This window comes from Drosophila ficusphila, unplaced genomic scaffold, assembly GCF_018152265.1.
Source record: "Drosophila ficusphila isolate 14025-0441.05 unplaced genomic scaffold, ASM1815226v1 contig_412, whole genome shotgun sequence".
NCBI lineage: Eukaryota > Metazoa > Arthropoda > Insecta > Diptera > Drosophilidae > Drosophila > Drosophila ficusphila.
In genome coordinates this window covers 877,915-905,911 of record NW_025064326.1, presented here as the reverse complement: position 1 = coordinate 905,911, position 27,997 = coordinate 877,915, and the positions used below count along the sequence as shown (strand labels likewise).

General features: G+C 47.1%; 9 protein-coding genes across 10 annotated transcripts; 5 read left to right on the top strand and 4 right to left on the bottom strand.

The window, feature by feature from the left end:
- Positions 1-1,903: 1,903 nt before the first annotated feature.
- On the top strand, positions 1,904-5,572 carry LOC108091549 (DNA-directed RNA polymerase I subunit RPA2). Its single transcript, XM_017190820.1, has 3 exons — positions 1,904-2,080; positions 2,144-3,643; positions 3,707-5,572. The coding sequence occupies exons 1-3, from the start codon at positions 1,991-1,993 to the stop codon at positions 5,504-5,506; spliced, it is 3,390 nt and encodes a 1,129-aa protein (XP_017046309.1). The 5' UTR covers positions 1,904-1,990; the 3' UTR covers positions 5,507-5,572.
- A 67-nt stretch (positions 5,573-5,639) lies between these two features.
- LOC108091524 (AP-2 complex subunit alpha) lies at positions 5,640-12,344 on the bottom strand. Its single transcript, XM_017190786.2, has 9 exons — positions 12,010-12,344; positions 11,033-11,295; positions 10,082-10,293; positions 9,438-9,893; positions 8,791-9,380; positions 7,802-8,726; positions 7,455-7,738; positions 7,193-7,397; positions 5,640-7,119 (listed from the first exon to the last, which is right to left on the bottom strand). The coding sequence occupies exons 2-9, from the start codon at positions 11,070-11,072 to the stop codon at positions 7,042-7,044; spliced, it is 2,790 nt and encodes a 929-aa protein (XP_017046275.2). The 5' UTR covers positions 11,073-11,295; positions 12,010-12,344; the 3' UTR covers positions 5,640-7,041.
- Positions 12,345-13,022: 678 nt separating this feature from the next.
- Positions 13,023-16,310, top strand: LOC108091525 (F-box-like/WD repeat-containing protein ebi). The gene is made up of 3 exons (XM_017190787.2): positions 13,023-13,414; positions 13,480-14,675; positions 14,730-16,310. The coding sequence occupies exons 1-3, from the start codon at positions 13,357-13,359 to the stop codon at positions 15,573-15,575; spliced, it is 2,100 nt and encodes a 699-aa protein (XP_017046276.1). The 5' UTR covers positions 13,023-13,356; the 3' UTR covers positions 15,576-16,310.
- On the bottom strand, positions 16,293-17,547 carry LOC108091526 (ribonuclease H2 subunit A). The gene has a single exon (XM_017190788.1). The coding sequence runs from the start codon at positions 17,508-17,510 to the stop codon at positions 16,458-16,460; it is 1,053 nt and encodes a 350-aa protein (XP_017046277.1). The 5' UTR covers positions 17,511-17,547; the 3' UTR covers positions 16,293-16,457.
- An 853-nt stretch (positions 17,548-18,400) lies between these two features.
- On the top strand, positions 18,401-19,182 carry LOC108091541 (60S acidic ribosomal protein P1). The gene is made up of 2 exons (XM_017190806.2): positions 18,401-18,606; positions 18,745-19,182. The coding sequence occupies exons 1-2, from the start codon at positions 18,535-18,537 to the stop codon at positions 19,009-19,011; spliced, it is 339 nt and encodes a 112-aa protein (XP_017046295.1). The 5' UTR covers positions 18,401-18,534; the 3' UTR covers positions 19,012-19,182.
- Positions 19,183-19,549: 367 nt separating this feature from the next.
- LOC108091542 lies at positions 19,550-20,415 on the bottom strand. The gene has a single exon (XM_017190807.2). It carries the CDS (start codon positions 20,413-20,415, stop codon positions 19,723-19,725), a length of 693 nt encoding a protein of 230 aa, XP_017046296.1. The 3' UTR covers positions 19,550-19,722.
- On the bottom strand, positions 19,550-21,236 carry LOC108091540. The gene has a single exon (XM_017190805.2). It carries the CDS (start codon positions 21,134-21,136, stop codon positions 20,633-20,635), a length of 504 nt encoding a protein of 167 aa, XP_017046294.2. The 5' UTR covers positions 21,137-21,236; the 3' UTR covers positions 19,550-20,632.
- LOC108091539 (ADP-ribosylation factor-like protein 16) lies at positions 21,166-22,052 on the top strand. The gene is made up of 2 exons (XM_017190803.1): positions 21,166-21,181; positions 21,322-22,052. The coding sequence occupies exon 2, from the start codon at positions 21,448-21,450 to the stop codon at positions 22,024-22,026; it is 579 nt and encodes a 192-aa protein (XP_017046292.1). The 5' UTR covers positions 21,166-21,181; positions 21,322-21,447; the 3' UTR covers positions 22,027-22,052.
- A 100-nt stretch (positions 22,053-22,152) lies between these two features.
- Positions 22,153-24,991, top strand: LOC108091538 (tetratricopeptide repeat protein 8). Of its 2 annotated transcripts, XM_017190802.1 has the most exons (5): positions 22,153-22,469; positions 22,866-23,339; positions 23,539-24,404; positions 24,468-24,656; positions 24,714-24,991. In XM_017190802.1, exons 1-5 carry the CDS (start codon positions 22,304-22,306, stop codon positions 24,930-24,932), a joined length of 1,914 nt encoding a protein of 637 aa, XP_017046291.1. In that variant the 5' UTR covers positions 22,153-22,303; the 3' UTR covers positions 24,933-24,991. The 2 variants fall into 2 exon arrangements, with proteins under 2 accessions (XP_017046291.1, XP_043063852.1); XM_043207917.1 differs by having other exon boundaries at positions 22,153-23,339.
- The last annotated feature ends 3,006 nt before the right edge of the window (positions 24,992-27,997 follow it).

The following is a 27,997-nucleotide window of genomic DNA, read 5'->3' as shown; positions in this document are numbered from 1 at the left end:
TCTTGCCACATCGCCTGACAAGAAAGAGAAGATCACGACCAGTTGTCAAGAGCTGCCAGAGATAGATCCGCAACGCTTACAAGGTCGTTGATCTTCAATATTCAGGGAAGGACTTGGTAGGAACCTTGAACTTCAGGTAGTTTACCATAAAAGATCCCTTCTAGTATAAACTAATACTTATAAGTACTATTTTTTCTTATATTGAGTTATATTCTGGACCATTTTGCTTTTTTCCCTCCCCTTTATTTAGCTCTGACCCACATCCTTCCGCAATTATTACTCCCCAAAGATGGAGCTCTGAACCTTTATTAACCAATTTGTGATGGTGGCAAAGGGTGCGTAGGATACCGAACTCAGCGGAAAACTTCTGCGGAAAGTTTGAAATGAAAATGCATTTGCTAGCTGATTTTTGCAATGGCTACGCCAGCTTCCTGTTTTTTTGTCTCCACACGCGCATTTGAAAAGTGGGAAACACGCAGCAATGACTCTGAACCAAGGATGCGGAGCGTTTTCCTAGGGAAAGGCTGGATGATAGAGGAAGCACACATTTGGCAAAGTGTCGCCAGGCTTGAAAATGAAAATCAACAATGCAATTTGCCATGGTCTCTCTCTCTCCCTCCTCTCACTTCAGGGTTCTCTGTTGTTTGGTGGGACTCAAAAGAGGAAAAAATCCGGCTAAAACTTGAAGCGCCTGGCAAAAGTTGGGCGCCCAGCCACGCCCTCAACTTTCACAGAGGTTGCACACAGGCAAATGTGCAGCGAAAGTTGCAAGTTGCAAGGATATGAGAAGCAGTCAAGGACAGTGTGCCCGGAAAAGTTGCAAGAAAATGCATTGTGTTCATTATAATGGAATAATAAACCGAAGCGACTGGGCTCAGATTGAGACCCTCACACTTTTCTTTTGACTCCTGCAGCTCCTTGGGTAGTTCCTTGCTGTTTCGGGAAACAGTCAAACTTCTTTTATAAATAATGTCTGCGCCTTGAGCAAAGTAAAGTAAATTATTATACTAAAGAATAATTGTGCAGACGGTAGTTTCTTTAGGTAGCATTATATATTTAATTTTTACTGTACTTTTTGATTTTGGAGCAGGCTTTTTTTGGAACTGTTTCATACTTTTCTTAGGCAGAGTATTTAGTTAATACGGGAACTGTAATCATGACAACCAACTAGTCATACATGTCCCTTCCACCAGCTTCCTGGAGCTTGCGGTTAATTAGAATAACTTTGGCCAAGAGTCGCAGTTAAGAAGGCGTCCATACACAGCAAAAAATGTAGTCTTTATTTGAGAATTTAAGAAACCTACATTTGAAGGAAAAGACTGGCTAGTCAACAGGAATCGAGCATAAATATTGCAACGAACTTGAGCATATTTTGCGGCCGTGCCTTGACAGACAAGTATGTAGATGCGAGTGGTTTCCAGGGAGGTTTTTGAGTAATGTTCATAAAGGCTAAATCTCTATTAGGGACAGCGTTTGGTTGACACATCCTCACATCCTGTTGCAAGTTCTCATTTCCGCAGAAGTTGTGTTCTGCTTACCGGGTCACCTTCATCTGCATGATATAACAGTTACATATGTAATAAAAAAACAAAAAAAAAACATTTCAAATGTTACTGATAAGAAGTATAGCGCGCGTAACGCCAGCTGTTAAATAAAACAAGTTGGCAGCCCTAAAGACAAGAGATGAGCCAATATTGTTGTGAAGCCGGTAGTAGTTCTAGTGCACAGACCTTAACATGATTTAATTTAATTAAATTAATACTTTTTTAAGTTGTCACAATTTTTCAAATTAGTCTAAATATAGGAAACAAACTAACTCGCCTCCAGTTTCATAAACAAGTTCCACTTCTGAATCAGCTTATCACTGACTGGTTCACATTTGAAACGGACCAGTTCTCTTCAGCTCCGACTCAAAACAACACGTGCAACGGAAAGCATTCCGGGATTTTTTTAATTTTGAGCAGTTTTCTAATAGAAACAAGCCTAAAAAATGCTGGAGGACATAAAAGAAATGAAGGATAACCCGGTTTTGACAAATTCTCGAGCAGAATTTAGGCAGATACCCAAAAAGTTGAGCAGGGTAAATAACGAATTGGTAATTGCTGCTACTCATACTAATGAATTTCACACATTCTTATGATAGCACCTGGCAAACTTAGGAGCACCCCATGTGGACTCCTTTGATGAAATGTTGACCGTGGGACTGGACTTCGTGGCCAAACACATGACTCCCATCTATTGGCAAAGCCCCGCCGGCGAGAAGATCTCGTTAAAAGTGGAGTCCATTTGGATATCTAAGCCACAGGTGCCTCAGGATGTTATTGATGTGCGCACACGAGAGATTTATCCCACAGATTCAAGGCAACTTCACGTCTCTTACTCGGGAATGTGCTCCGTTCGATTGGGTTGGAGTGTTAATGGAGTAGAGAAGCCCCCTATAAACATGGATTTAGGTGAACTGCCCATAATGCTGCGCTCAAAAGCCTGCAATCTTGGTCAGGCCTCGCCGAAAGACATGGTGAAACACGGAGAACATGACAGCGAATGGGGAGGAATCTTTGTAATCCGTGGAAATGAAAAGATAGTGCGTATGCTGATCATGACCAGGCGAAACCATCCAATCTGCGTAAAACGCTCTTCTTGGAAGGATCGTGGCCAGAACTTCAGTGATCTGGGTGTTTTGGTGCAAACAGTTCGGGAGGATGAATCCTCCCTTAGCAACGTTCTTCACTATTTAAACAATGGAACGGCCAAGTTTATGTTCTCGCATGTGAAGAGATTGTCATATGTGCCTGTTTGCCTGATTCTCAAATGCCTAATGGATTATACGGATGAAGAAATATACAACAGACTTGTTCAAGGCTACGAGTCCGATCAGTACTATCTATCCTGCGTCCAGAGCATGCTGAGGGAAGTCCAGAACGAGAATGTCTACACGCACTCGCAGTGCAGAAGCTTCATTGGTCACCTGTTCCGCTCTCGCTTCCCAGAGGTTCCGGAATGGCAACCTGATGAGGATGTGACTGACTTTATCCTTAAGGAAAGAGTCATGATTCACCTGGACAAATACGAGGATAAGTTTCAGTTGATTGTGTTTATGGTGCAGAAGCTATTTCAATGCGCCCAGGGCAAACACAGAGTGGAAAACGTCGACTCGGCGATGATGCAGGAAGTCCTCCTGCCAGGTCATCTTTACCAGAAATACCTAGGCGAACGCGTCGAGTCTTGGGCCTTGCAGGTGCGACGGTGTCTCCAAAAGAAGCTCACTACCCCAGATGGCTTACTGTCCAGCTCGGTAATGACCCAGTGCATGCGGCAAGCGGGCGGAGTAGGTCGGTCCATGGAGTCGTTTTTAGCCACGGGAAATATTGCGAGTCGTACGGGGCTGGGATTAATGCAAAATAGTGGTTTGGTCATTATGGCAGAAAACATCAACAGGATGCGTTACATGTCCCATTTCCGAGCTATTCACCGTGGTTCCTACTTTACAACCATGCGAACCACAGAGGCACGACAGCTCCTCCCGGATGCCTGGGGCTTTATTTGCCCTGTCCACACTCCCGACGGCACGCCTTGTGGATTGCTTAACCATTTGACTCTGACCTGCGAAATTTCAAAGCGTGCAGATCCCAAACTAGTAGAGGTAAGTTTAAAAAGTTATTAACTTAAAAAAAAAAAAATTATCAAATGGTTTGTCTTATTCCAGGTCATTCCTTCTAACCTGATAGAAATGGGCATGATGCCGTTGTCCCAACAAAGCTCTCCGGATGCCAAGCTATATGTTGTTTTCTTAGATGGTAAACATCTGGGTTACATTCACCAATCAGATGCCACAAAAATAGTCGACGATTTGCGCTACGGAAAGATTTTTGGCACATTTCCCCAAATGATGGAAATAGGCTTTATTCCATTTAAAAAGAATGGCCAGTTTCCAGGACTTTATCTTTCAACGGGACCTGCCAGAATGATGAGGCCAGTTTGGAACCTAAAGTGGAAGAGGGTGGAGTACATTGGAACACTTGAGCAGTTGTATATGGAGATTGCCATCGATCCAAAAGAAATGTACACAGACTTCACCACGCATCTGGAATTGGCCAAGACGCACTTTATGAGCAACCTAGCAAACTTAATTCCCATGCCAGACTACAATCAATCGCCTCGTAACATGTACCAGTGTCAGATGGGAAAGCAAACCATGGGAACCCCATGCTTAAATTGGCCCAAGCAGGCGGCCAACAAGTTGTACCGCCTGCAAACGCCAGCTTCGCCGCTCTTCCGTCCGGTTCACTACGACAACATCCAGTTGGATGACTTCGCCATGGGCACAAACGCTATTGTAGCTGTTATTTCCTACACGGGTTACGATATGGAAGACGCCATGATCATCAACAAGGCGGCATACGAAAGAGGATTTGCCTATGGAAGTATCTACAAAACAAAGTTCTTGACGCTGGACAAAAAGAACAGCTATTTCGCTAGGCACCCGCATATGCCGGAATTAGCTAAATATCTTGATGCAGACGGTCTTCCACACCCAGGCTCTAAATTGAGCTACGGAGCTCCACTGTACTGTTATTTTGACGGCGAGGTAGCCACATATAAGGTTGTGAAAATGGATGAAAAGGAGGACTGCATGGTAGATAGCATTCGTCGGTTGGGTAGTTTCGATTCGTCGGCTAAAAGATCGGCAGCCATTACACTGAGGGTTCCACGACCGGCCACTATTGGCGATAAATTTGCGTCGAGAGCCGGCCAGAAAGGAATTTGCTCACAGAAGTATCCCGCCGAGGACTTGCCCTTCACGGAATCAGGTCTGATCCCAGATATCGTGTTCAACCCCCACGGTTTTCCCTCCCGTATGACAATCGCCATGATGATTGAAACAATGGCGGGAAAGAATGCAGCAGTCCACGGGAATGTCTACGACGCCACTCCTTTCCGCTTTTCAGAGGAGAATACGGCCATTGATTACTTTGGCAAGATGCTCGAGGCCGGAGGATATAACTACTACGGAACGGAGAGACTATATTCAGGTGTTGATGGACGCGAGATGAAGGCGGATATATTCTTTGGAGTGGTGCATTACCAGCGCCTGCGGCACATGGTGTTTGACAAGTGGCAGGTTAGGTCCACTGGAGCCGTGGAAGCCCGCACCCACCAGCCAATTAAGGGCAGAAAACGAGGCGGCGGTGTGAGATTCGGAGAGATGGAACGAGATGCGTTGATTTCCCACGGAGCCGCCTTTCTGCTGCAGGACCGCTTGTTTCACAACTCGGACAAAACTCACACGCTGGTGTGCCACAAGTGTGGGTCAATTTTGGCGCCACTGCAGCAGATTGTTAAGCGAAACGAAACGGGAGGACTCTCCTCTCAACCGGAAACATGTCGTTTGTGCGGAGACAACAGCTCTGTGTCCATGATCGAGATCCCCTTCTCCTTCAAGTTCCTGGTGACCGAGCTGAGTTCGGTCAACATAAATGCCAGGTTCAAGCTGAACGAGATTTGAGCGGAATTTAAGATTAAGTCCCTATTTTATGCCTTGTACTCCTACTAATAAAATGGATTGCAACAATTACCCGTGTTAATTTAATGGAGTTAATAGCCAAATTCTGATTGATGATTTTTTAAACAGTTTAAAATGGTTTCAATTTATATTTATTTATTTATTTAAATACATATTTGTTTCCGTTTACAGTTAAATTCCTGCATTTGCTATATGTAGTTGTGTTTATGTTCTTGTTGCTGTTGTAGTCGCTTTTTATGTTGTGTTGAATGGAATTTTCGTAGAATTTTGTAACATTTAACTATTGCACTTTGGAAAGGCTTCAACCTCCAACTGACATGCACATTGGCTGATACGAAAGGATTGAGAGTTTAGTGGTAATAAGTATACGATGACAATTTCCGTTATCGGTATTCAGTATCAGTATCTATATAATGTATATTTTAGTTTACAATTCTTTGTTCTTCATCGGCTGCCGCCTCACGATTGAAAGGAGTTATCAGCAGGTTTATGGCTTGCTACTGCGGATAAGTTAATACTTGGTGCTATAAAGATCGCTGTCCTTCCCAGGAAGCGGCACAACATTTAGTTTTCTTCAGTTTATCTATGGTACACATACGAAACGAAATAATACACAGGATCAATCGAAAAATTCTTCTATAAGTATAATAATATTTTGAATGTTTTGCTTTCCTTTCCTAGAAATTTCACTCCTCTTCGACAATTTAATAAATTTTAAGTTTGCTCAACAGTGATTAATCAAGGAGTTCTTTGTTGATCCGCCTCTAATTATTTGTCTATTATTTAATGAGATTTTTGCTCCTGCAACTCCTCCAACGGATCGTCACAATCAAAAACACTAAACATGAATTTCGTTTTGATGCAATTGCAATAATCAATATATGTATAAATATTTAGATAACGATTTGCATATTTGCCATTTGCATTCATCTTAATAATTTCCTTGCAAGCTTGTCTCTTTTGTTTTATGTATATTGTTTTCTGTTTTTATTACAACGACGTATATACTAGGTATATGTATGTGGTTTGTATGAATGTATATCTGTGTTTAGGTATATAATATCCAATTGCTACTGCCTCGAAATGATGCAACAATATATAATTTGTCATTCATATTAACATAATCTAATTATGTTCTCTCGTTTCTCTACTATGAACTTTTTGAGCTTAACATTTACAAAGAATTCTGATACGGATTCGGGTGATTGAGTTTGGGGGCGTGAAAATGGAAAATGGGTAAAGTACGAGTGGGTTTACAAAAAGAATATTCAAATCGAAACAGGAAAGTGGGTATAGCTCACTCCGCAACTCGGTGCTAGAGAAGATGAAAGGTACGTATGAAGAGTGTAGGAGTGGCTGGCATAACTAAACGCGCAAAGTTCGAGGGCCGTTTTTGCTTTGATATTTCTCTAGGTGATTGGGATTGTGCATTGTAAAGTGGTTGCCGTGGCTCCGTGGCTTCGTGGCTTCGTGGCTGCGTAGCTCCGTTTCGACCGCTCCCCGTCCATGATTGTGGCTTAGAACTGATCCGACAGTAGGTCACAGATCTCCCGTGTCACAGTCTCCTTGCTAGCCCGAACGGTCAGACGGAACATCTGTGGATAAATCGGGATTAGTATAAACTTAGTATATATAGTATAGTATAAAATGTGACTGCAAAAAACTTACCTGAGCCTGCTTATTTGGCTCCAATCGCATCAAGCAGCCCACCTGCTGGGATTGCGTATGGATGATGCCTGCACAGACCATGTTGTCTGGATTGGGATCCACCTGGTCTAACAGTTGCATTCCGAAGCCCATTAGTTTGTTGCGGGCTCCAGGCAAATCCAGTGGCTGAGCAGCCTTGAACACTTTCTGTGACCGTTGTTGTTCTCTGAAATTAAGCAATTAGTAGGTACTTAGCACTCTAATGAACAACCCTTTCAGTTACCCGCTCAGATTCTTCCATCGCGCAAAGAAGGATTCGGCATTCATTTCAGTTGGTTCAAAGAACTTGTTCACGCTTAATGGCAGTTTAATGCTGAACTTTTGCTGGGTGCCGTTGTAGCGGAAACTGATCTCGATGGTTGGCGCATCTGCATAGTCCTCTATGCACTCCGCAGTAAGCAGTTGTTGGATCTGGGCGCCGGCCTCCAGGGTAGGCTCCACCGCCTTCATTTGCACGTTCAGCTTGAGCGCATCCTCAGCGGACCATTGCAAGACGGGACTAAAGTTCTGCAATGGATTTAAAATGTATTCGTTTAAAGATTACTAAGTATAAGTATTGCATAAACTTACCGTCAGGGGAACCTGTGTCTTGTTGCCGTAGAACAAGCCCAATCGTCCCAGATTCTGGCGGAACTCGCTTTTCACGCCGATCTGCAGCATTTCGTTCTCAAATAGAACTCCGTTGTTTTTGAACAAGAACTTTTTGGTGTTATACACGGCACTGGAATTGTTGTTGCTATTGCCGTACATGTCTCCCAAAACATCGATGAGCGTGCTGTTGCTACCACTGCCGATATTATTTGATGGCGGAGTGCTCAAGCCGAGAAGATCCGTATTCGCGTTGCTGTTGTTCAGCTTGCTGTGCGCGTTGTTCGCATGGGCGTTGTTCTGCGTGACAGAAGACAGCGGAGCAGGGCTCTTCGACTCACGGATCTCGTTCTCCGGCACCCGGCCGGGCTTTTTCTTCTTCAGCACTGCCAGAATGGAGCTCTCGCGCTCCGGGAACGAAGGCATCTCCTCTAGGACGGTGGCCAACACGTCCGTAGATGCCACAATGCTAAGTTGGAGATACTCGCTGGCTCGCTGTTGCAACTCTGCATCAGCGGATCGAAGATTACTGTGCTGGCGGAACACATCCTGGATATTGGTGCGAATCTCCGGGAACAGGTTTATGAACTTAATGTATGTGGAGAGGAGCAGGGCCCGTGTCATCGGCGAGCACAGATGGTACTTGGAGTGCAGCAGTTTGAATTGCACCAACGGAGCGGATCGGGAATCTCCGGCGATCAAGTTTCCGAACTCACCTAAGATATAGCCGCCCACCTTGACCATATTTTCGTGGCAGGCAGGCGCCTGGAGCGCTTCGAAAACGGTCTTAGCAGCGTAGCCCTGCACCTCCTCGCGGTTAATTACGATCTGAATGACGCGGTACCAGACCTCCTCGGAAACATAGTCTCCGGCGATGCGGATTAGATTAAGGATCACATCCACATACCTTGCAAAAGGGAGATTATTATTTTTATAACATATTAAGTGAAAATAAAGAAATGGACTCTCACCAAGTATAATCCGTAGCATACTTCTCGGCGAGTATAGCCACCTTAAGGACCATTTCCTCGCGAATCGAGTAGTCGGCCGTCTCCAGATAGTTGAGCATCTCCTGAACAATTTCCTCAGAATTCCCACGGTCGCACATGGCATACAGCAGATCAACTGCCATTTGGCGCACGGACACATCCTTCTCCATTTTCATTGAGAGAATAACCACCTCCTGATGTTTCTTGACCTCCTCGTGGGAGAACTCCGACGTGGCCAGGTGGCACATCGACTCCAGAGCCAAGTAGCGTAAGTTGGTCTCCCGGTTGCTTAGGAACTGGCCCAACTGGTTACAGGCGCGCACCAGTAGATTCGGTTCGCTATCGCTGTGAATGATTAAATTGATGGCCTCGAAGAGCACTGCGTTCTTGGCATTCGAGTGCTGCACCTTCTTGCTTTTCGGCGGCTCCTGCGCCTTGTTTAGAATCGTCTCCAGTGTCTCGTTTAAGCGAGCCCGAACGCCAGCCTCCTCAGTCACCGGATTGTAGTTCTGCAGCAGCCGCAAAAGTTTCACCGAAAGCCATGGTGCCGGCACAAAGTAGTAAGTGTAATCCTGTAAACAGAATTGTTTTTTCGGTTTCCCAGCTTTGACAAAATCTTTAAAACGTACCTGAAGATCCGTGTAGCTGGCTGTCACGATCCGGGACAAGCGAGAAACGGCCAAGTTTACACACCCCTTGTACTCGTCCGGATTGCGCTTCACCAAGGCGTCGATCAGCGAGGTGGCCGCTGTAACCACCCCCATGTGCTGATCGTTGAGCAAATGGATGATGCGCGAGGTCCACTCGCCGCCGGGAATGATGTCCGGCGAGGAGCGGAACAGGCGGAGCAGACACAGCGCCGCCGACTGCTTCACCACGTCCATGGTGTCGCCCGAAACGAGTAGCTTGGGGATCTCATTCGAGAAAGACTCGGCCATGTCCCGGCTGCCGATGTTGGCGATGCACTGCAGCGCCAGATTCACATGCACGGGATTTCGCGACTGCAAGTCGTTCTTGATTGACTGAATAATCAGCCGGATGAGGTCGCTATTCGTGTTCACCAGGACCGAGATGAACAAGTAGCCCTGCAATCGAAAAATAATGATTAAATAGCGGTAATGCACACATATGCAACATAAGTGATTTTTTAGTTAAAAGAAAGAAGTGGGACCACTCGAAATTTCAGCTCAAGTTAAATGGACCCTTATAGCTCAATTTATTCAATTCGCTGAATAAAAAAATTATAATTGAAGCAATTATTTGCTGTACTCACGATTTGCTTCTCTGAGTATTTGTTGGAGGACAGCAGGTTGACCGCCTCCATGTGGCCAAAGTCGATGTCATGGCCAAGGAGAAAGATGAAGAGCAGCTTGCAGACATACTTCTTCTTTTGATACCCGTCAAGCGTTTTGTCTCCTTTAAATTTGCTTCGTATGTTGGCCAACTCCTTGTTTATGCGTTTGACCTCCGCCTCTTTGCTTTTACCTGCGGGTGGCGATTGGATAAAAAAAGTTGAATATTAGTAATGTGAAAAACGGGTCAAGGTCTGGGGAGATTCACAGTAAAACAAGAGCGATTCGTCGGCGGAAGCCTCGCTTTCTTTTCCGCCCCATGATAGATAGATCGGAGAGCCAACTTCACACTCTTCGATTCTTTTCATGTCGCGGGTTTTCTCCGGTCACATAGGCGCCAATTAGTACCAGTCACCGATCCGCTTTGGAAGCTCTGCTATCCGATATGCTGTCTACAAACCAGTAAGCACTAACCAGCACATAGCAAACAGCGAGTGCTGACGATAGTGTCATACAGTGAAGCATCGGGCAATCAGTGACGCCGACAGAACGCACACAGATACATTTTTTAAGTGTTATAGTACGACCCAAGCGAAGGAAAAAAGTTACATTAAAATCGGTTTCTAGTATAATCGCTTCACTAACGTGATGAATTATAATCCAAAGCTTGTAATTAAAAAATTTAATTTAAAGAAACAAACTATCTACACAATTTTACTTTAAAAAAGGATACGCTTGATTTGCTGACATTCTATATCCACCTAATCAAGAGTTCACTGTATGTCTGTTTTTGTGCCGCCCCGCTTTATTGTGAATGCTCCTGGTAATTGATCAAGAAATGGCGCTGATTCCGCCCCTATGGAAAATCTTTTGCCGCGGCGATCTGCTCAATTGGATTTAATGGTGGTGTTACCCAAGAGATCTGCACTTACAGTTCCTTATATCCGATATAAAGACGGCCAGGCCTCTCATGCCATCCCCCGCACCGGCGCCATGGTAGTTAGCTTGTTAATTTTCGCTGGTTTTATGCAAACTGGGGGCGCAAGAAAATCGTCGATGGAAGGCGGCCGAGTCTCGAGGCGTTCTTATCGCTCGAACTCGACGGCGGATCCGGAGATATATACTAGTTACTCTCCTCTCTGTGTTTCTGTTATTTCTCTGCTTCCGGATCACTCTCTTCGCTGCTCTTTGGGACCTGAAAAATGAAAAGAGGTTCGATTGATTTAGTGATCGCTGGGTTTGGTAATATTATTGAAAATTATGTTTTGTCTAGTCTTATAGGCTTTTATGGTAAACCTTTCGGCTTAAGTAAAATACGAATATTCTAAATTTGTCGGAACACTTTTAATTTTCTGATTTTAAATATTTTGTATACTCAACTATCAGATAAAAGCATACATAAATAAAAAGGTTCAAAGGGAAGTATGTATCCACCAGATATTTAGCTTAATATATAACTCAAATAACGATTCATCTAAAAGTTGCTGACTTCTAAATCGTAATCTGTTTTCACTGCACTTATTGCTCGGCGAACTTTGACATTTTCGGGTGAAAATGGAACCCCCGCTCTTTTGGCAACCGATTTATTTGCAACTTGGCAGCGCTTTGCTCGCTGATAAAGATTCCGATTCTGCGACCTCGCTCGCCCACTTTTTATCGCCTGGCGAAACGCTATGTGCATTCGGGCATTATTTTTTGGACGACCACCGGCTTCTGTTTTCGGTTTCGCTTTCTGTTTCGTTTTATTTTCTGTTTTTCATTGCGCTCTTTGTGCCATCTTTCTCGTTCTTCATGTCACGTCACTTTTTTTCACCGCTGGATGACGAAGGCGTTTCGCCAAAAAAAACACCAATGAAGCCACCGAAAACTCGAAATTAATGGGCGTACTATTGTGGTTTCGGAGGCTTACTTTTCCGATTTCCGAATTTTTTCACACGGAGACAGCGGTCACAATCGTTTAGCGTAGCGGAATTTCCGCGGAGGAGCGGAGAGATCGGAGATTTTGGAGTTGGCTTCGCTTGGAACTGGAATCGGAATCCGGGGTGTTGGCTGCGGAATGTTTGGTCCTCGGGGATGCACTTTATGTAACTTCAACTGGCTGGCGCTTGCCAAGCTGTTTTCGCCGCGAACTTGTTTATTTTTTGCTACTACCGAGCGCAGGGCAAATCGCTTTTATGAAAATTTCTATTGATTTTTCTTCGGTCTCGCTGCCATCTAGCGGGCGCGGGTGGAACCAGTGTGGCCAAACGGGCATAGGGCCGCAATACCGAGGCATTCAGGGCTGAAATTTAAGGGCTGGGCGATGATTTTAAGGTGGTATGACTGTCTGACCTTACAGGCTATGCTCTTTGTGTTGTTCACCTACAGTGCGGTGTCTATAGAATGGACAATTGTCCCGGAGAATATTGTGTTAAAAAGTTATTTTTGGCATTAGGTACACTGGAAAAGGTGTATTTTAGATTTTGTGCACAGTAATTTCCGTTGTTGCAACGTGAATGTAACCATTTATTAGTATGGTTCTTCCATTACACAACATGTAAAAATTTTGTTGATGTATTCGGCGAGAGTTTAGTTACTGGGGCGCCAAAATTTGACGCCACATTATTGTTAATTAGCCTAAAATAAACACTTTTTACCGAATAAAATTTACGAGATATAGAGCCGTAAATGTCGGATTATAATGCGCGCGGTTCTCTTCATGGCGGGCCCCCTCCCGCCATTGTTTTGTCGGTACTTTTGGCCGAAGACGGATACTTCAGGTTAAATTTTTTTTTAGAAAAAGTACCTTAAAATTAATTTAGAAGTATTTCCTTTCTCAAAATATCTAAGAATGTTAAAATTTGTTTAATATGCGTTCTAGTTTGTTTGCATATTCAATTCATCAGAAAAACTTTATGACGTCACAAAATGCACCACCTCTCACACGGCTCACCCTGGGATTACTCCGCCATTTTTTTGCGCGTTTCAGAAACGCGTTTTAGTTCGTGGTTTTTTATTTGTGGAAAAAATATGTGAAACGCTTCTGCGACAAGCAGCTAATTGGCAGTATTGAAAAGCACAGGATCCAACTCAGTGACCACACGACCAGGAAGAGCTCCGGATTTGCTCGCTTGCGAGGAAGCGACCAGCGTGCCGAATGCAGACGCATGTGTTACGCAGCAGAAGTTCAGATTTTCGCACCGCACAGAAGCATAATTGGCATTGAGGACTGGAGATTTTTGGGGTGATCGAGTAGCAGGAGGCAACGCCGGCAGCCATGAGTTTTTCCAGCGACGAAGTGAACTTTCTGGTTTACCGATACCTGCAGGAGTCGGGTGAGCAGTCCCCATCCCCTTCCCCCGCAATAGCCCGCCCTAATTTTCTGCCCCTTGATTCCCAGGCTTTTTGCACTCGGCCTACGTGTTCGGCATCGAGTCGCACATCTCGCAGAGCAACATCAACGGCGCCCTGGTCCCTGCGGCCGCTCTGCTGACCATTCTGCAGAAGGGACTCCTTTACACTGAGGTGGAGTGGAGCGTGGGCGAAGACGGCGAGGTGGCGCGACCCATTGAGGGACTCTCTCTAATAGACGCCGTTATGCCTGAGGTGAAGCCGCCCAAGCCCGTCGTCAAAACAGAGCCGGGAAAGCCGGGGGCGGTGGACTCGTCTGTCTCCGCCGGAGGCAACCAAAACAGCGGTGCCAAGCCAGAGATCAAAATCGAACCTGGTACGGCTGCAGCAGGCGCAGCAGCCGGAAACAAGACCGCAGGCAGCAACACGGGCACCAGCACCCCTACGGACCAGTCCACCAGCGAGGTCGACTCTAGCGGAAATGCGGCAAACACTGACAGCACTTACACTGGAAACAACGGAGCCGGAGGCAACCAAGCATCCGCTGCGGGAACCAATAGCACAAGCACACCGGCTGCAGGAGATTCAACTGCAGCCGGCGCAGCTCAAAAGAAATCGCAAAATTCCAATGAAGCAGGCAGCTCATCTGGCGGCAATGGAGGCAATGCAAATGCCACCAGCACCGATGACGCAGCCTCCTCCACATCCACAAACGGAAATAGTAGCACTTCCAGCAGCGTAGAGCAGCCCTCAAGTGGGGTAAATCCCGCCGGCGGCACAGTGTCCACCTCAAATCCGGACGCGGCATCAGCAGGCGGAGCCTCGTCGGCAGCCGGAGCCAAGGCGCCCGGTGGAGCGGTGACGATCCGAGTGGGGGCCCAAGGAAACAATGTTCAGGCAGGGTCGTCTACAGCCCAGAGTTCGGCGCCTAGTGGTACCATCTCCTCGTCCACCGGCGGAGGCGCTGGAACTCCAGCCGCCCTTGTGCCCATGGACATCGACGAGAGCATCGAAATACCCGAATCCAAGGCTCGGGTGCTTCGCGGTCACGAAAGCGAGGTGTTCATCTGCGCCTGGAATCCGAGCAGGGATCTACTGGCCAGTGGTTCTGGGGATAGCACTGCTCGAATCTGGGACATGTCCGATGCGAACGCCAACTCTAACCAGCTAGTGTTGCGGCACTGCATCCAGAAGGGCGGCGCCGAGGTGCCCAGCAACAAGGACGTCACCTCCCTGGATTGGAATGTAAGTCAAGTGTAATGCAAATGCCCACCGCTTCTAATACATATTCTTTCTCAGTGCAACGGCTCTCTACTGGCCACCGGTAGTTACGACGGCTACGCTCGGATTTGGAAAACCGACGGCCGGCTGGCCTCCACTTTGGGCCAGCACAAAGGTCCGATCTTTGCACTGAAGTGGAACAAGTGCGGCAACTACATCCTCTCTGCGGGCGTGGATAAGACGACGATCATCTGGGACGCATCCACGGGCCAGTGCACGCAACAATTTGCTTTCCATAGTGCCCCAGCCTTGGACGTTGACTGGCAGACAAATCAGGCCTTCGCATCGTGTAGTACGGATCAGCGGATCCATGTGTGCCGGCTGGGGGTGAACGAGCCAATCAAAACCTTCAAGGGCCACACGAACGAGGTTAATGCCATTAAGTGGTGTCCGCAGGGCCAGCTGCTGGCTTCCTGCTCCGACGATATGACACTAAAGATCTGGAGCATGAGCCGCGATCGCTGCTGCCACGATCTGCAGGCGCACTCCAAGGAGATCTACACGATAAAGTGGTCGCCCACAGGGCCGGGAACTAATAACCCCAACACGAACCTGATCCTCGCCTCGGCCTCCTTCGATTCCACGGTGCGGTTGTGGGACGTAGAGCGAGGTAGCTGCATCCACACGCTGACCAAGCACACGGAGCCGGTCTACTCGGTGGCCTTCAGTCCGGATGGTAAGCACCTGGCATCCGGCAGCTTCGACAAGTGCGTGCACATCTGGAGCACGCAAACTGGTCAGCTGGTGCACAGCTACAAGGGCACTGGCGGCATCTTCGAAGTCTGCTGGAACTCTAAGGGAACTAAGGTTGGCGCCAGCGCCTCCGACGGCAGCGTTTTCGTTCTGGATCTGCGAAAGTTCTGATCGCCGGAGGAGCAGCTGTTAAATTTCGTCTATTAAGCAAACGCTTATATAGCCTGGTATCCCTTTTTCAAGTCTTAACTTGGTGTAAGAGAATAACAGATTTTCATTTTCTTCTGGAAACAACTACGTTTGATTTCCATTCACTAATTAAACATAATTTCCCCGGAAAGAGATCTATCATCAGTTCCAATTCTGCCAACGTTAATCGATTTGGAACTGGGTGCCGGTTCTATCCCGGAAGGTATCCCGCCCTTGCAATCTTTATTCGTAATTGCTTTAAGTTCTAATTAGCTTTTTAAGGTTTAACTTTCGAGATCCTCCTGCTTTTGTCCACGTCTTTTTCGTACGCTTAGTCCCGAGTCACACAAAAACGAGATGCACCTGGGATTTCGAGGGCTTCAACATGGTTGTTCTCTTTCGATCCGCGGGATGCGACTCGCCTCTTTTTAAACTTAGTTATAAGCTCTATGTCTCTAAGGTCGTCTCTTTTTATACAGAAATCGTTTAGTATAACTTTATGCATTTTGTTATTGTGTCTATTGAAGATGCCAGCCAGCACCCTTTCTAAAATCCTTAAACCCAGATCAGATCGAACCGATTTACGCATACATTCAAAACAGTGTAACTGCAGCCCCACGTAGTCTGTAATCGAACGTAGGCCTAAGAATTATTAAGAACACAAGAATGGCAGAAACACAAAAACATCAACAAAATCCATTAAAGATACAAATTAAATAGTTTTTTATTTTGGGTTTGGCGGTTTTTCTTTTGGGACATTCGATTTTGTTGATTCCAGCTCTCAACACAGATTTTAAACTTTCGGAGTACATTCTAACTGACCTAATTAAGAGATATACTAAAACAAAAAGATTTCAGGTTTTGCTAAAACTCCATGACGTTTCCCAGATGTCGTTGTTTGAAGAAGCGGCACTCCTCGCGAATAACCTCTCCGGATTTAGTGGTGCCCTTAAAGAACTTGGTGAGCTTGGTGCCAGCGTACTTGGGCTTCTCGGAATCCGGTTCGTCGAACTCCATGTCGTAGGCCTTGTCCGCTAACGCATTTTCCGCAGTGGACCAACTGAATCTGACGAGGCGAGGGAATCCAAACACCAGATCGATGTGCTCAGCCAGGAATCTCTTGGTAACTGGATCTCCCGGATAGCCACTGCCAAAGGCATTGTCCTTGATGACCAAACCCTCAGGGAATTTCCAAACCTTGAGGGCATGGTCACGCGTGACCTTGGCGCAAATACTGGCTGCAGACACAATGGGATAGGTAGAGTCGGCCTTCTTCGCCACGGTGATCTTGAAGCTGGGAAAGCGTTTGAGCAGCTTCTCTTGGTACTTCTCCGGGGGGCCCACCGTGTCCACATATACCTCAGCTATATTTACGCCCGCGTCGACGGCACGTTGGATAAGGCCCATGGCAGAGTCCATGGACACCTCGTTTAGCGAACACTTGGATCGCCGGTACATGCTCGTGCTGATCGTATTTGGTGATATGATTTCAACAGCCCAGCCAACGCAACTGTTTGCATACTCCTTGGTGTTGATATCGTTAAATATAATGTCGCGCTTCTCCTCGGTCAACTGTTTAGAGTCTGCGCATCCCAGATCCTCTAGAGCCTTCTTGCTGTTCAGCGGACAGTAGGCGATCCCATACACCATTGGTCCCAGCACAGGACCACGCCCCGCTTCGTCCACGCCCAGCATGCAGGGCTGATCCTTGCAAACATTCGGCACATCACTGAGATACACGGTATTCCGGCTATTCTCCCTGGCTGCTATAAACGGTCCCAGTGTTTTTAGGGAGCTGATTTTGCTGGTGTCCTTGAGTTGCTCATTTGTCGGCTTTTCGTCTATATCTTTAATACTTTGAATTTCCTTTTTGATTTCTATATCATCCTTGATTTCGTTATCTTCCTGGTCCGACATTTTGCGCGCTTTTTTAATTGTTTACTTTTTAAGCGAAAGCCTTGGTCACACTTATTGCACTCTTACATTTCCCGGGTGACCGTCTTGTTTTAATTCGACGTAGGTTAAAAAATATCGATAGCTTCGGATGTATTCCCAGCAGTGGCCCAAACAAATTTTAATTAATTTCATTTTAAGAACCGGACTATAAACTTTAAGAGGAATGCAACTTGGAACCAATCGGATAAGAAATTTTGAATAAAATTAGATGAGGAAAGGACCCCAAACATTTAGAGCTACGTCACATCATCAAAATCCTGAAAAAAAATGACATGAGCAGGGGTCAGAATATCGATCATCTGTAAATGAAAAACTTTAAATGCAGTTTATTTAGGGATATCACCACAAACATTTAGAGGCATGCCACTTTGGAATCGGGTTAAAATTGGCCAAGTTATGGGATATGAAAGTCCAGTTTTGGGTCACTCTATTGCACATAATCAAAAACTCGAAAATATCTGACATGGGCAAAAAAAAAAGAAAAACATGAAAAACTTTCAAACGTTGAAAGGTTTTTCACTCTTGAATTGGGCTTAAATTCAGTCGCAGTCCCCTCTATTTCACATGATTAAAAACTCAAAAAAATCGGACTAAAAAGAACTAAAAAGAACACCATCTGCAAATTAAAATTTTGAATGCAATGTTTAAGTATCTGACAACAAACGTTCTTTACATTGGATAATAATTGAAAAAGTTTTAAGCCTTCAAAAATGTGGAGTTCGGGATATGCCAATTTGAAATATGGTCCAGCCGAGTGTTCAACCATGTTATAATAGGTGGATGAAACTGTTTCGACGGTGATGGGAGACGATTATTTGTATCGATTTCCGGAACCACGGCTTCATTGCCATCACTATGTTGTCCCTCTCTTTCCGGTTTAGGATTTTGACCAGCGTGCTTGTTCTCGACCGAGCTAAGGCCATTTGTTATAAACAATTAATTTTTGGCAACTTGCACAATCAGTGATTAGCCACAGCACTTCGACATGTCCACCAAAGCCGAGCTCGCCTGCGTTTACGCCTCCCTGATCCTGGTCGATGACGACGTTGCCGTCACCGTAAGTGTTTGTTGCCTGAGGCGCAAATCCCTCGAATCGGGTGCCATCGGGCCGCGGTTTTTGAGAATTTGTGTGTCCGACGACTGAAAAAGTGGGCCTTCAGCACGAGCTAATGGTATTTTTTTAATCTGAAAACAGGGCGAGAAGATCAACACCATCCTGAAGGCCGCCAACGTCGAGGTGGAGCCCTACTGGCCCGGCCTCTTCGCCAAGGCCCTGGAGGGCATCAACGTCAAGGATCTGATCACCAACATCGGATCCGGAGTCGGTGCCGCCCCCGCCGGAGGTGCTGCCCCTGCTGCCGCCGCCGCCGCTCCAGCTGCCGAGTCCAAGAAGGAGGAGAAGAAGAAGGAGGAGGAGTCTGACCAGTCCGACGACGACATGGGCTTCGGTCTGTTCGACTAAGCGGGTATCCCCGAAATCCTCTAGAGAGCTTCTCGACAACCTGACATCAGTTGTGTTTGTGCTATAATTCACGAGAGGCAGACGTGTGCCCGTGTTTTCCGACCTGCGTACACGTTTTAATGTACAAACTCGAGGAAATATAGAAGACGTTTGCTAAAAAAAAACCTAAAAGTGGTTTTGAAACCAGTGGATTTTATTCCTAAAAATAGTGATGAAACGAACGCTTGAATACGTTTGACTTGTTACAAAGGAGGAAAGATTGTGTGCTTAATTCGGGTTTATGATCTTTTTTGCTTGGGTTATTTTTTGTGAAGAATTCAGGGTAGCTTACTGAGGAAGACAATACTACTAGGATTTAAATTGTTTAATGATTAAACATAAACTTTGAGAAGAATGCTTTTTTTTGATCATTTTTAGTAGCGTTTGTTTTTGTTTCCTGTTGGCTATCACAATCTTTCTCGATTATGAGGAACGTTTAAAAGAGACTTACTAATATTCATTAGAATTCATATTAAATATTATTTTAAAAATCGTAACATCAAGTTCAACGTTAAACATCAATATATTTCTAAAGTTTTTCCATTTGGATAAATTGGACTTGTTAAAGTAAGATGTACAATTTGTTTGAGTAAAGCAAGTCCTTCCAAATTGTCAGATTTTCAGGGTTAAGAAGATTCCAAGATTCATTTGTTAGCTGCCTCGGTAAATTCCTTAAACAAAATCAACTGGCTGCCCGTTCACAGCAATTCTTCCCCTAATTTTTTGCATTTTGAAGTGGTGATTCACTTGAACCCTCGGTAGAGGTTCGCCATATTTGTCCTCCAGGAATGCCGAGTCTACCGTATACATTCCGCAGACGATGGCCTCCCTGCAGAGCCTTTCCAGACGCGCCTGCCATAATCGATAGTGCCGAAATCTAGACAACTTTTCGGTTCTCTGGGCAAAATCTAGCCAGTAGAATTCGCTCAGGGTGTCGAGAGCAACCAGTTGCACGCTAGGATTTTGGAGGACCGCAAAGCGGGAATCGACTAGGGCCATGTTGACATCCTCGGTGCAGAAGCAATTGAAGAAGCGCACGCGACGTAGACATTCACCGGCAATCTCGGCAAGCAGCTGCTCCTTATGTGGGGAATCCTCTGGACCTTCTGTTCCAACTTCCGAGTTCGCTCGCAACTCCGCCTTCAGGCTCTTGGTCAGCGACTCCCGGCTAATCTTGTGACTGAGATTTATCAATAGGACGCTCCATTCGCGGCCCCCGAATTTGTAGGGCGCCAAGCAGTGGGCAATCAATTGCTGGAGCACCAGACTCTTGCCGCTTTCCACCGAACCGGAGATCTCCACCAGGTCCTGTGCCTCCAGGCCGCAGGGGCCGATTACGGCGGAGCGCAACAGGCGCAAATCCATAAACAATAAAAATTCTTAAAAAATTTAAGTGAAATTGCGCCACAAATGTCAACACAAAGCTATCGATATCGAAGAATGCTGACATCGATGTTAACAGTATTCCTAAATTTATTGCGATAGTCTTCAGAATGGTCATATGAAAATGGGATATGTATATATACGAGGCATTTTGTACAAAAACTGTCACACAGCCACTGTTTATTTACGATAAGAAAAGCTAGAAGACCACCTCCTCTAAAACTTTGGCCAGGGCTTTCAGATTGGGTCCGTCGATTTGTTTAAGACCTAGTCCCACCACGAAATCCGTGGGACACTTGTGGAGTCCGGTTCTGTTGACCAAAAATTGAATGGCGCTGCGAGTCTCATCGGTGTCCAGACCCAGGCAACAGTTCATCGTGATGGGGACGGAAACGTGATACTCAGGACTGACCACGGGTCCATGGATAAAGGGAACCACCCGCTCGTCCCTCTGCACATCGAAGTGCACGTTGTAGATGCCGGGAATCTTGCCCAGTTGGGTCACCACTAGGAACCACTTGTTAGCGAAGCCGTGGAACACTATTTCCGAGGCCACTCCATTCACATCCACGGAAAACTGCCTGTCGAAGCCAATCTCGCGGGGACTGTCTGCTGGAGGTGTCATTTTTTGGTGGAAGTTTAAAAAATTTTTAAACTTGTTTACAATGAGACAGCAGAAAGTGTGACCGAGGCCAGTATGCATAAAAACCCCAAAACTATTGGTTTTCTGATTTTCTTAATAGATGGCGTAATCTTCTAAATTGTCTTACATGGTTTTTTGTTTTGCCAGCCCTTGATTTTTAAATTTAAATGATTCGTTACCATACGTTTATTATCTGATTTCAAATAAAATGTTATAGTCGTTACTTTGTCAAACTATTTTTTTAGGATAACCATGGCACTTAAACATAATCTTTTGAAGCGACCAGAAAACCGCACAAAGAAGTTTTATAATGTTTTCGGTCACCAAGGCTACCTTTGTTTGATCCATAAATAGAGTAAATCCAAGCAGAGATGACCTCCTGCATTTGCTTGGGTCCCAAAAGATCGGGCAAGACGCACCTGCTGAAGGCTCTACAGGATCCGGACTCCATCGACGAGAACTCCTACTCCATGCCCACCATTGGCACTGGGATATATCGCATCCACTTTCCAACAAAATCGCCCAATGGAGATAAGCCCAGGCCGCCTCCCACAGACCCCCAGGTGGACATACCGCATGGTGGCAAGAACCTGCCCAAATCCATTCAGATCCTGGAGATCGGAGGGAGCATGGCTCCTCTGTGGCGCCAGTACTTCGAGGACGTGAAGAAGCTGATTTACGTGGTCGACACTTCGAATCTCTGCCAGATTTCAGCAGCCGGCGTTCTGTTCTACTCGATCCTCACCGAACCGCGTCTTCAAAAGGTCAAGATCCTCCTGGTCTTGGCCAAAATGGACTACTCCTACCGCCAGATGCGGAACGAGGCTCTGCTCATGCTGCAGATGTCCAAGTTGCAGAAGCAGATCCGCCAGCAGGTGACCATCGTGGAGGCCAGTGCGGTGACCAAAGTGGGTCTGAATCCCATCTACGACTGGCTGCAGAGGCCCTAAAAATAAATTGAACCATGTAATAAAAAGCACACATGCCAAATGAGTTACTTTTCTGTGGCCAAGTGCAGGCTGATCCAAAAAGTGATTTTCCCATGAGGAGATGCTTCCGGGAAATCGAATGGAGCCAGTAGTTGGTTATGTTACCCACTCGGCCATTAACTTTTGACGATTATAACCGAATTTAGAACGCTTCTACCTGCCACAGGGTGGTCTGGCCAGAGTGTCCCGACAGGGTGACTCCCCAGGGACACGAACACGCGCGGTACAAGGGCAATTAATGTTTTGGCCGACTGGGTCTCCATGGCAATCAGCCAAACCAATCCGAAACGAGCCGAACCGGAAGACCCTTTCCTTGTGGCGCATATATACCTGCCAGTCGATACAGAAGAGCAGAAGAGCAAACCGCAGCGGTAGAATCCACAGAATAAATCCGAGGAAAGGAGGTAGGCGGGAGGCACAAATTATGGGCATAGAAAAATTAGATGGCATGCAGACGAGCCGAGAACTGGGACCAGGTTCGAACCCAGAACCCAGAAGAAGCCGGGAGTGCGGAGAGGGGCAGGGAACCGCAGGAAGCAGCAGCCACATTCCTGGTGCCCCTGGATTTCGGTATTCGGTCTTCGGCGGGGCAGAGGAACGACACGCATCCGGTTTTGAAATTCCAGCGGTCGAGGCTGAGCAGAAGAACCCGAAAAAAGCAACCACGCCGAGGAATTCAAACACTTGAATCGCACACAGATACACAGTGCACTCGAAACAATACTTTGCACTTGGACCTTTGGAAATATTTAATAGATCCCTTAACTAATTAAGTAATAACTAAAAATTATATATCCTAGGTGATATACCAAGTATTTCTCGGGAAGTGCAAGCCGAAAGCGAAGGACGCGGAGCGATGGCTTCGCTGGCGACACTGGAGCTGGACTACTTCAGGGCGGTGTCCCTCTTCCGCCGCCGCTCTTACGAGCGCTGCGCGGAGCTGTGCAACGCTCTCCTGCAGGCCGGTCACGATGGCCACGTCCAACTGTTCGCCACCAAGGAGGAGGAGGGCGAGGAGGTGCCCCAGAAGCAGCAGCAGCAGCCACAGCAGGCGGAGCACAGCAGATTCGGTAGCAATTTGCAACGCATTGGCCCCAGGCCACGGGGAACGGGAGCGGGTGCGGGAGCTGGGGCATCGGCAGCAGGAGGAGCCGACTCCGGGGCATCCATCATGATGCCCACTTGGCTGATGGAGGGCGTGTGGCAATTAAAGATGCGCGCCCTAACGCAGCGCGTCTACCTCGACGATCTGGAGGACGAGGCCGGGGATGAGGGTGAGTAACAATAGGTTGGGTCTTTGTCAAAACTCCAAAGATTTATTCTTTGTGCGTTGAGTACTTATTAATATTTAGGATTCAGAGCTTTTACTTTCTCACTCAAAAACCAATTTAGTTTTATGAAATTATAGCAGTAAATGAATGTTAATTAAACAAAAGAGCAAATTGAAAACAGCGATTTATCCATCCCTTCCAGCCATCGAGGAAGTGGAGTTCGAGCGCATAGCGACCGCCGCTCGGCCGGGGAGCAGCATTAAGACCGCCTTCCAGCCACGCCCCCTCACCAGCCAGAGGGCGCAGCAGGCGAGGAGCAGGGGCGCCGGGGTGGCCCACTCCAGCGACGGTCGCCTGAACAGCTCCCGACCGGGATCTGCGGCGGTGGCTCGCCCGGGAACGAGTCTCAGTCGCCCGGGATCCTCGCTCGCTGGCGGAGGAAGGCCCGCCTCCCGCTGCGGCACCGCCTCCAGGATCCGCGCCACCTCGGCGGCGGCCTTCAATGTGGGCGACGCCACCGCCAAGCTGTACCAGGCCTCCCGGCTCAATCCCACCATCTACGCGGAGCGGGAGACCCTGGTGAAGGCGCTGTTCCAGTTCCTCTACTACCACGAGGCGGACGTGCAGAAGGCCCACTCTTTGTGCCAGGCGGTCCTCGAGGTTCAGCGGCAGAAGCCCAGTGGCTCCTCCTCCTCCAACTTGTCCTGGTGGTGGCAGCAGCAGATGGGCAGGTGCCTCCTGGCGCTCCACTATCCGCGGAGGGCGGAGCCCTTCCTGCAGCAGTCGCTGGCCAGCTTCCCCCACCCGGACACCTACCTGCTGCTCTCCAGGCTCTACCAGAGGATCAAGCAGCCGGAGAGGGCTCTGCACCTGATCGGCGGAGTGGTGGACACGCGACCCTTCGACGTCACCTACCGCCTGGAGCAGGCGAGGATCCACCAGGCCATGGAGCAGCAGGAGGACGCGCTGCAGCTCTACAGATTGGTGTCCAGGCTGCAGCCGATCAACGTGGAGTCCCTGGCCAGCATTGCGGTGGGATACTTCTACGACAACAATCCGGAAATGGCGGTAATAGCAACGTGCTCCTAAGCGAATTTAATATCGTGTCCATTTCATGAAATGTCCTTGCAGCTGATGTACTACCGAAGGATCTTGTCACTGGGAGCCCACTCCGCCGAGCTCTACTGCAACATAGCCCTGTGCTGCCTCTACGGGGGTCAAATCGACTTGGTGCTACCCTGTTTCCAGAGAGCCTTGGCCATGGCCACCCAGCCCGAGCAGAAGGCGGACATCTGGTACAACCTCAGCTTCGTAGCGGTGGTAAGTCTATCAGGGATCTCTCTTCCCCTAAAGCAATAAACGAATGTTCTTCCTCAGACCTCTGGTGACTTCAACCTGGCCAGGAGGTGCCTCCAGTTGTGCCTCACCTCGGATGCCCAGAATGGCGCTGCTCTGAACAACTTGGCTGTGCTGGCTGCCCAAGGCGGCGATATCATGGGGGCCAAGTCCTACTTGAACGCAGCCAAGGATGTGATGCCCGAGGCCTCGGAGGTGACCACCAATCTCCAGTTCATGGATGCACACTACAAGCTTTAGAATTTAAACAAGAGTATATTATTCTTAAAGGAAATAAACGTAATAGTTGGAAATCTGCATGCACCAATTTCATTCTCTTTACTGGTGATTCACCTTTCTAAATATATAAATCAATTATTTATTAATAGGTAATCCACCATGCAAGTATATTCCTCATTATTTCGCTTGACAGTTTTAATCAAATTCGACCGGCGAGTGAGGAATTGCAGGTCTTGAGTGCCAAACACTCGATGAATGACTTTCGTTTTCCGCTCGCACCTCCGCCGCGGTCAATGCAAACTGATTCACGTTGCGAAATACCTCGCAGCCCAGACCCGCCCTCAACTTCTCCGCGGTCTAACCATTTTAATTAGCGGACTCGGCAGAAAATCCACGGCGAAGCTACGGCAAATGTTGTGCAAAATCCGACACAGAATCATTATGCTTGTGTACGGCCAGTGGCCATTTGTCAGGTGTTCGGGTCAGCAAATCTGCTGATGCCGGAGCCAGAGAAGTGGCTTCTGGCGGGAGTGTCCCACTGGCCCGCCACCACCAGCTCCACCAGCTCCGCCCCTCGCCCTCCCTTTGTTTGGCTCGAGCAAATGATAAGCGCCAAATATTTGTTGATAAATGTTTGAAAATTAAATGAGCAACGTCCGACGACGTTGAACTCATCGCGCTGGCATGCAAAAGCCAAATATTTGTCGGCCTAGAAGGGGCTAGACTCCGAACCGCAGAAACGATCTACCAGTTCTACTTAGCCGGGGATTACAGATCTGGGATCCCACGGTCCGGGGCCAAGATGCTAATCGAAATTTGAATAACGCTCCGCCACAACGAGCTTCCAGTTGTGCCAAAAAGCTTACAGTTCACACACTCGGAAAAACAATAAATTCCGTGAATTATTGATGTGCTTATTGAAAAACTGTGTCTTCTAAACGGACACACAACTCGAAAATGCTAATAGGGCTCATAAAGATGGTATTAGCGCAATCTGGTTGCCGAATTCCGTGTTAATTTGGTAGATCAAGTAACAATGTTGTTTGTTTGACTCGAAATATAACAATATAGCATAAATCCATCGAAATAAAAGCCAAAATCAGAATAACGATACGGATCTAAGCAAATACTTCTTCAATGATTTACTATGTTTTTCTTAGGTTGGTCTAAATTAACTGGCTTGTTGTTTTCTAATTTTAAATGCGGGCTCAGACACATTTTGTTGTCGTGTACATGTGTATCTGTATCTACACATCTACCTGTACCTCTATCTCTATCTCTATCTGTATCTGTATCTGTATCTTGTATTTGCTCGTTTCCGTTTTCGAGGAGAGTTTCATTTTCTTTTTGGCATTGAATTCGCGTTGACTGGGCTTATCAGCCTTTGGGCCAAAATGCGTCAGCGTTTGCGGGCACTTGACGGGTTTGTTTTTTTCTGTTTGTAATTTTTATCACAGACATGCCAGCGACTTGCGACTTGCGACTTGCGACTTGCCGCACTTTTCCAGTGCTCGCTCACCTGCCCCTCAATCGGAGTGACTAGTTAATCATCGGCGGATTCGCCTCGTCCGGCGGCAGGTGCCTCCGAGGTGTCAAGATGATCTCGTAACGCGACTCTCAATTAGCCGGCCACACCTGACAGCTGCAGATTGAGCCGTGAGTCGAGTGGAGTGGACTGGAGTGGAGCGAAGCGGAGTCAAGTCGAGTCGAGAAAGGTATTCGCCGGGGCTCCCAGATACTCCAGATACTCCATACCCCTCCCGTTCACTCGGAACCCTCTTCTCCCCGCCAGTTGCAAATATTTCTGGCGCACGAGCCGAACGAACTGAAATGTGTGAAGTTCTTTCGGCTGGGTTTTGTTTTCAACTGGCTTTACACAAAACACAAAACAACTTGAAATCTGTTAGGATCAATTAAAGTATGTAGCTCCACAACCCTATGGAACATTTGTGATTCGGGTGTAATTCCATACATTCCAGTCCCTCCACACGCCTCTGTTTGAACAAGTGTTCCTTCTGCGGCTTGCTATTCTATTTCTGCCCAAAACTGTGTTACCATAACCTTACCCACCCCTCAGTCTTCCACCCATGGGAACCGAATACTCGCCGGCAATCCATTGATAGCCGGGGAATCGATGTCTAGCTTGTGGGCAGACCGCAAGAGCAAAAAGCCCCATCCGGCTGACATGGAGATGCAGCTCCTATGCCCCCGGTTCCTCCCCCTTTCTGCCCCCCGGTCCGCCCGATCCGTCTGCCCATATAAAAGCTCATTAAAAGCATAAAAAAGAGCGGTATGGAGGCAAGGCAGCAGCTACTGTACGGACCTTGGTTGATTTTGTCGATTTTTAGTGGCCATATATTCCCCTCCCCGCGATCCCCCCGCGGTTCCCGGGGAAGAAATCTCCTCCGAAGGAAGAAAAGCACAAGAAAGACCAAAACAGGTAAGTCAACAACAGCCAAACAATTTGCACTGCAAAAAATGCGGCAGGGTTTCTCAAACACTTTGGTTCTTTCAAGCTAGGTAGGAATACTGGACCACTCTGAAAGCGCACCTCCATCTTCATCTCCTCCCACAAACTCCATTTGAAAGCCATTGTTTCTCTCAGTGCACACATCCGTTCAGGCTGCGCACGCGCGACGTTGACGTCGACGTCCTCTGCTGCGTTTGGCTGCCTTAATAGTGTGTGTGTTTTATTTCCTTTTTTTGGGGCCTTGGGGCCTTGGCAGCCTCGAATCTCGTGCCTCGTGTTGCTCTTCTTCTTGGTATTAGCCGGTATTTACAGGGTGCGAGAGGAGGCTTAGAGTCCAACCATAGATCTTTGAAATGAAAGTTGGCTTTAAAAAATATAATTTTGACCTATGAACAGTTTCAGGATGCAAAGGTTATTACTAAAAGAAGCAACAAATACGTTTAACCACACATTCGATCCCTTAACTACTCGGTATCGCCAGGTTGAGTACTTTAGTCGGTTTTGTTGCTGTGGCCGCTGATGATGATGACGATGCTAAAGATTGCAATCACGTTGCGCGCAGCGCACAGAATTTGTATCTGCAAGATACATCTGCGTCGCCTCGACTCCCTGCTCC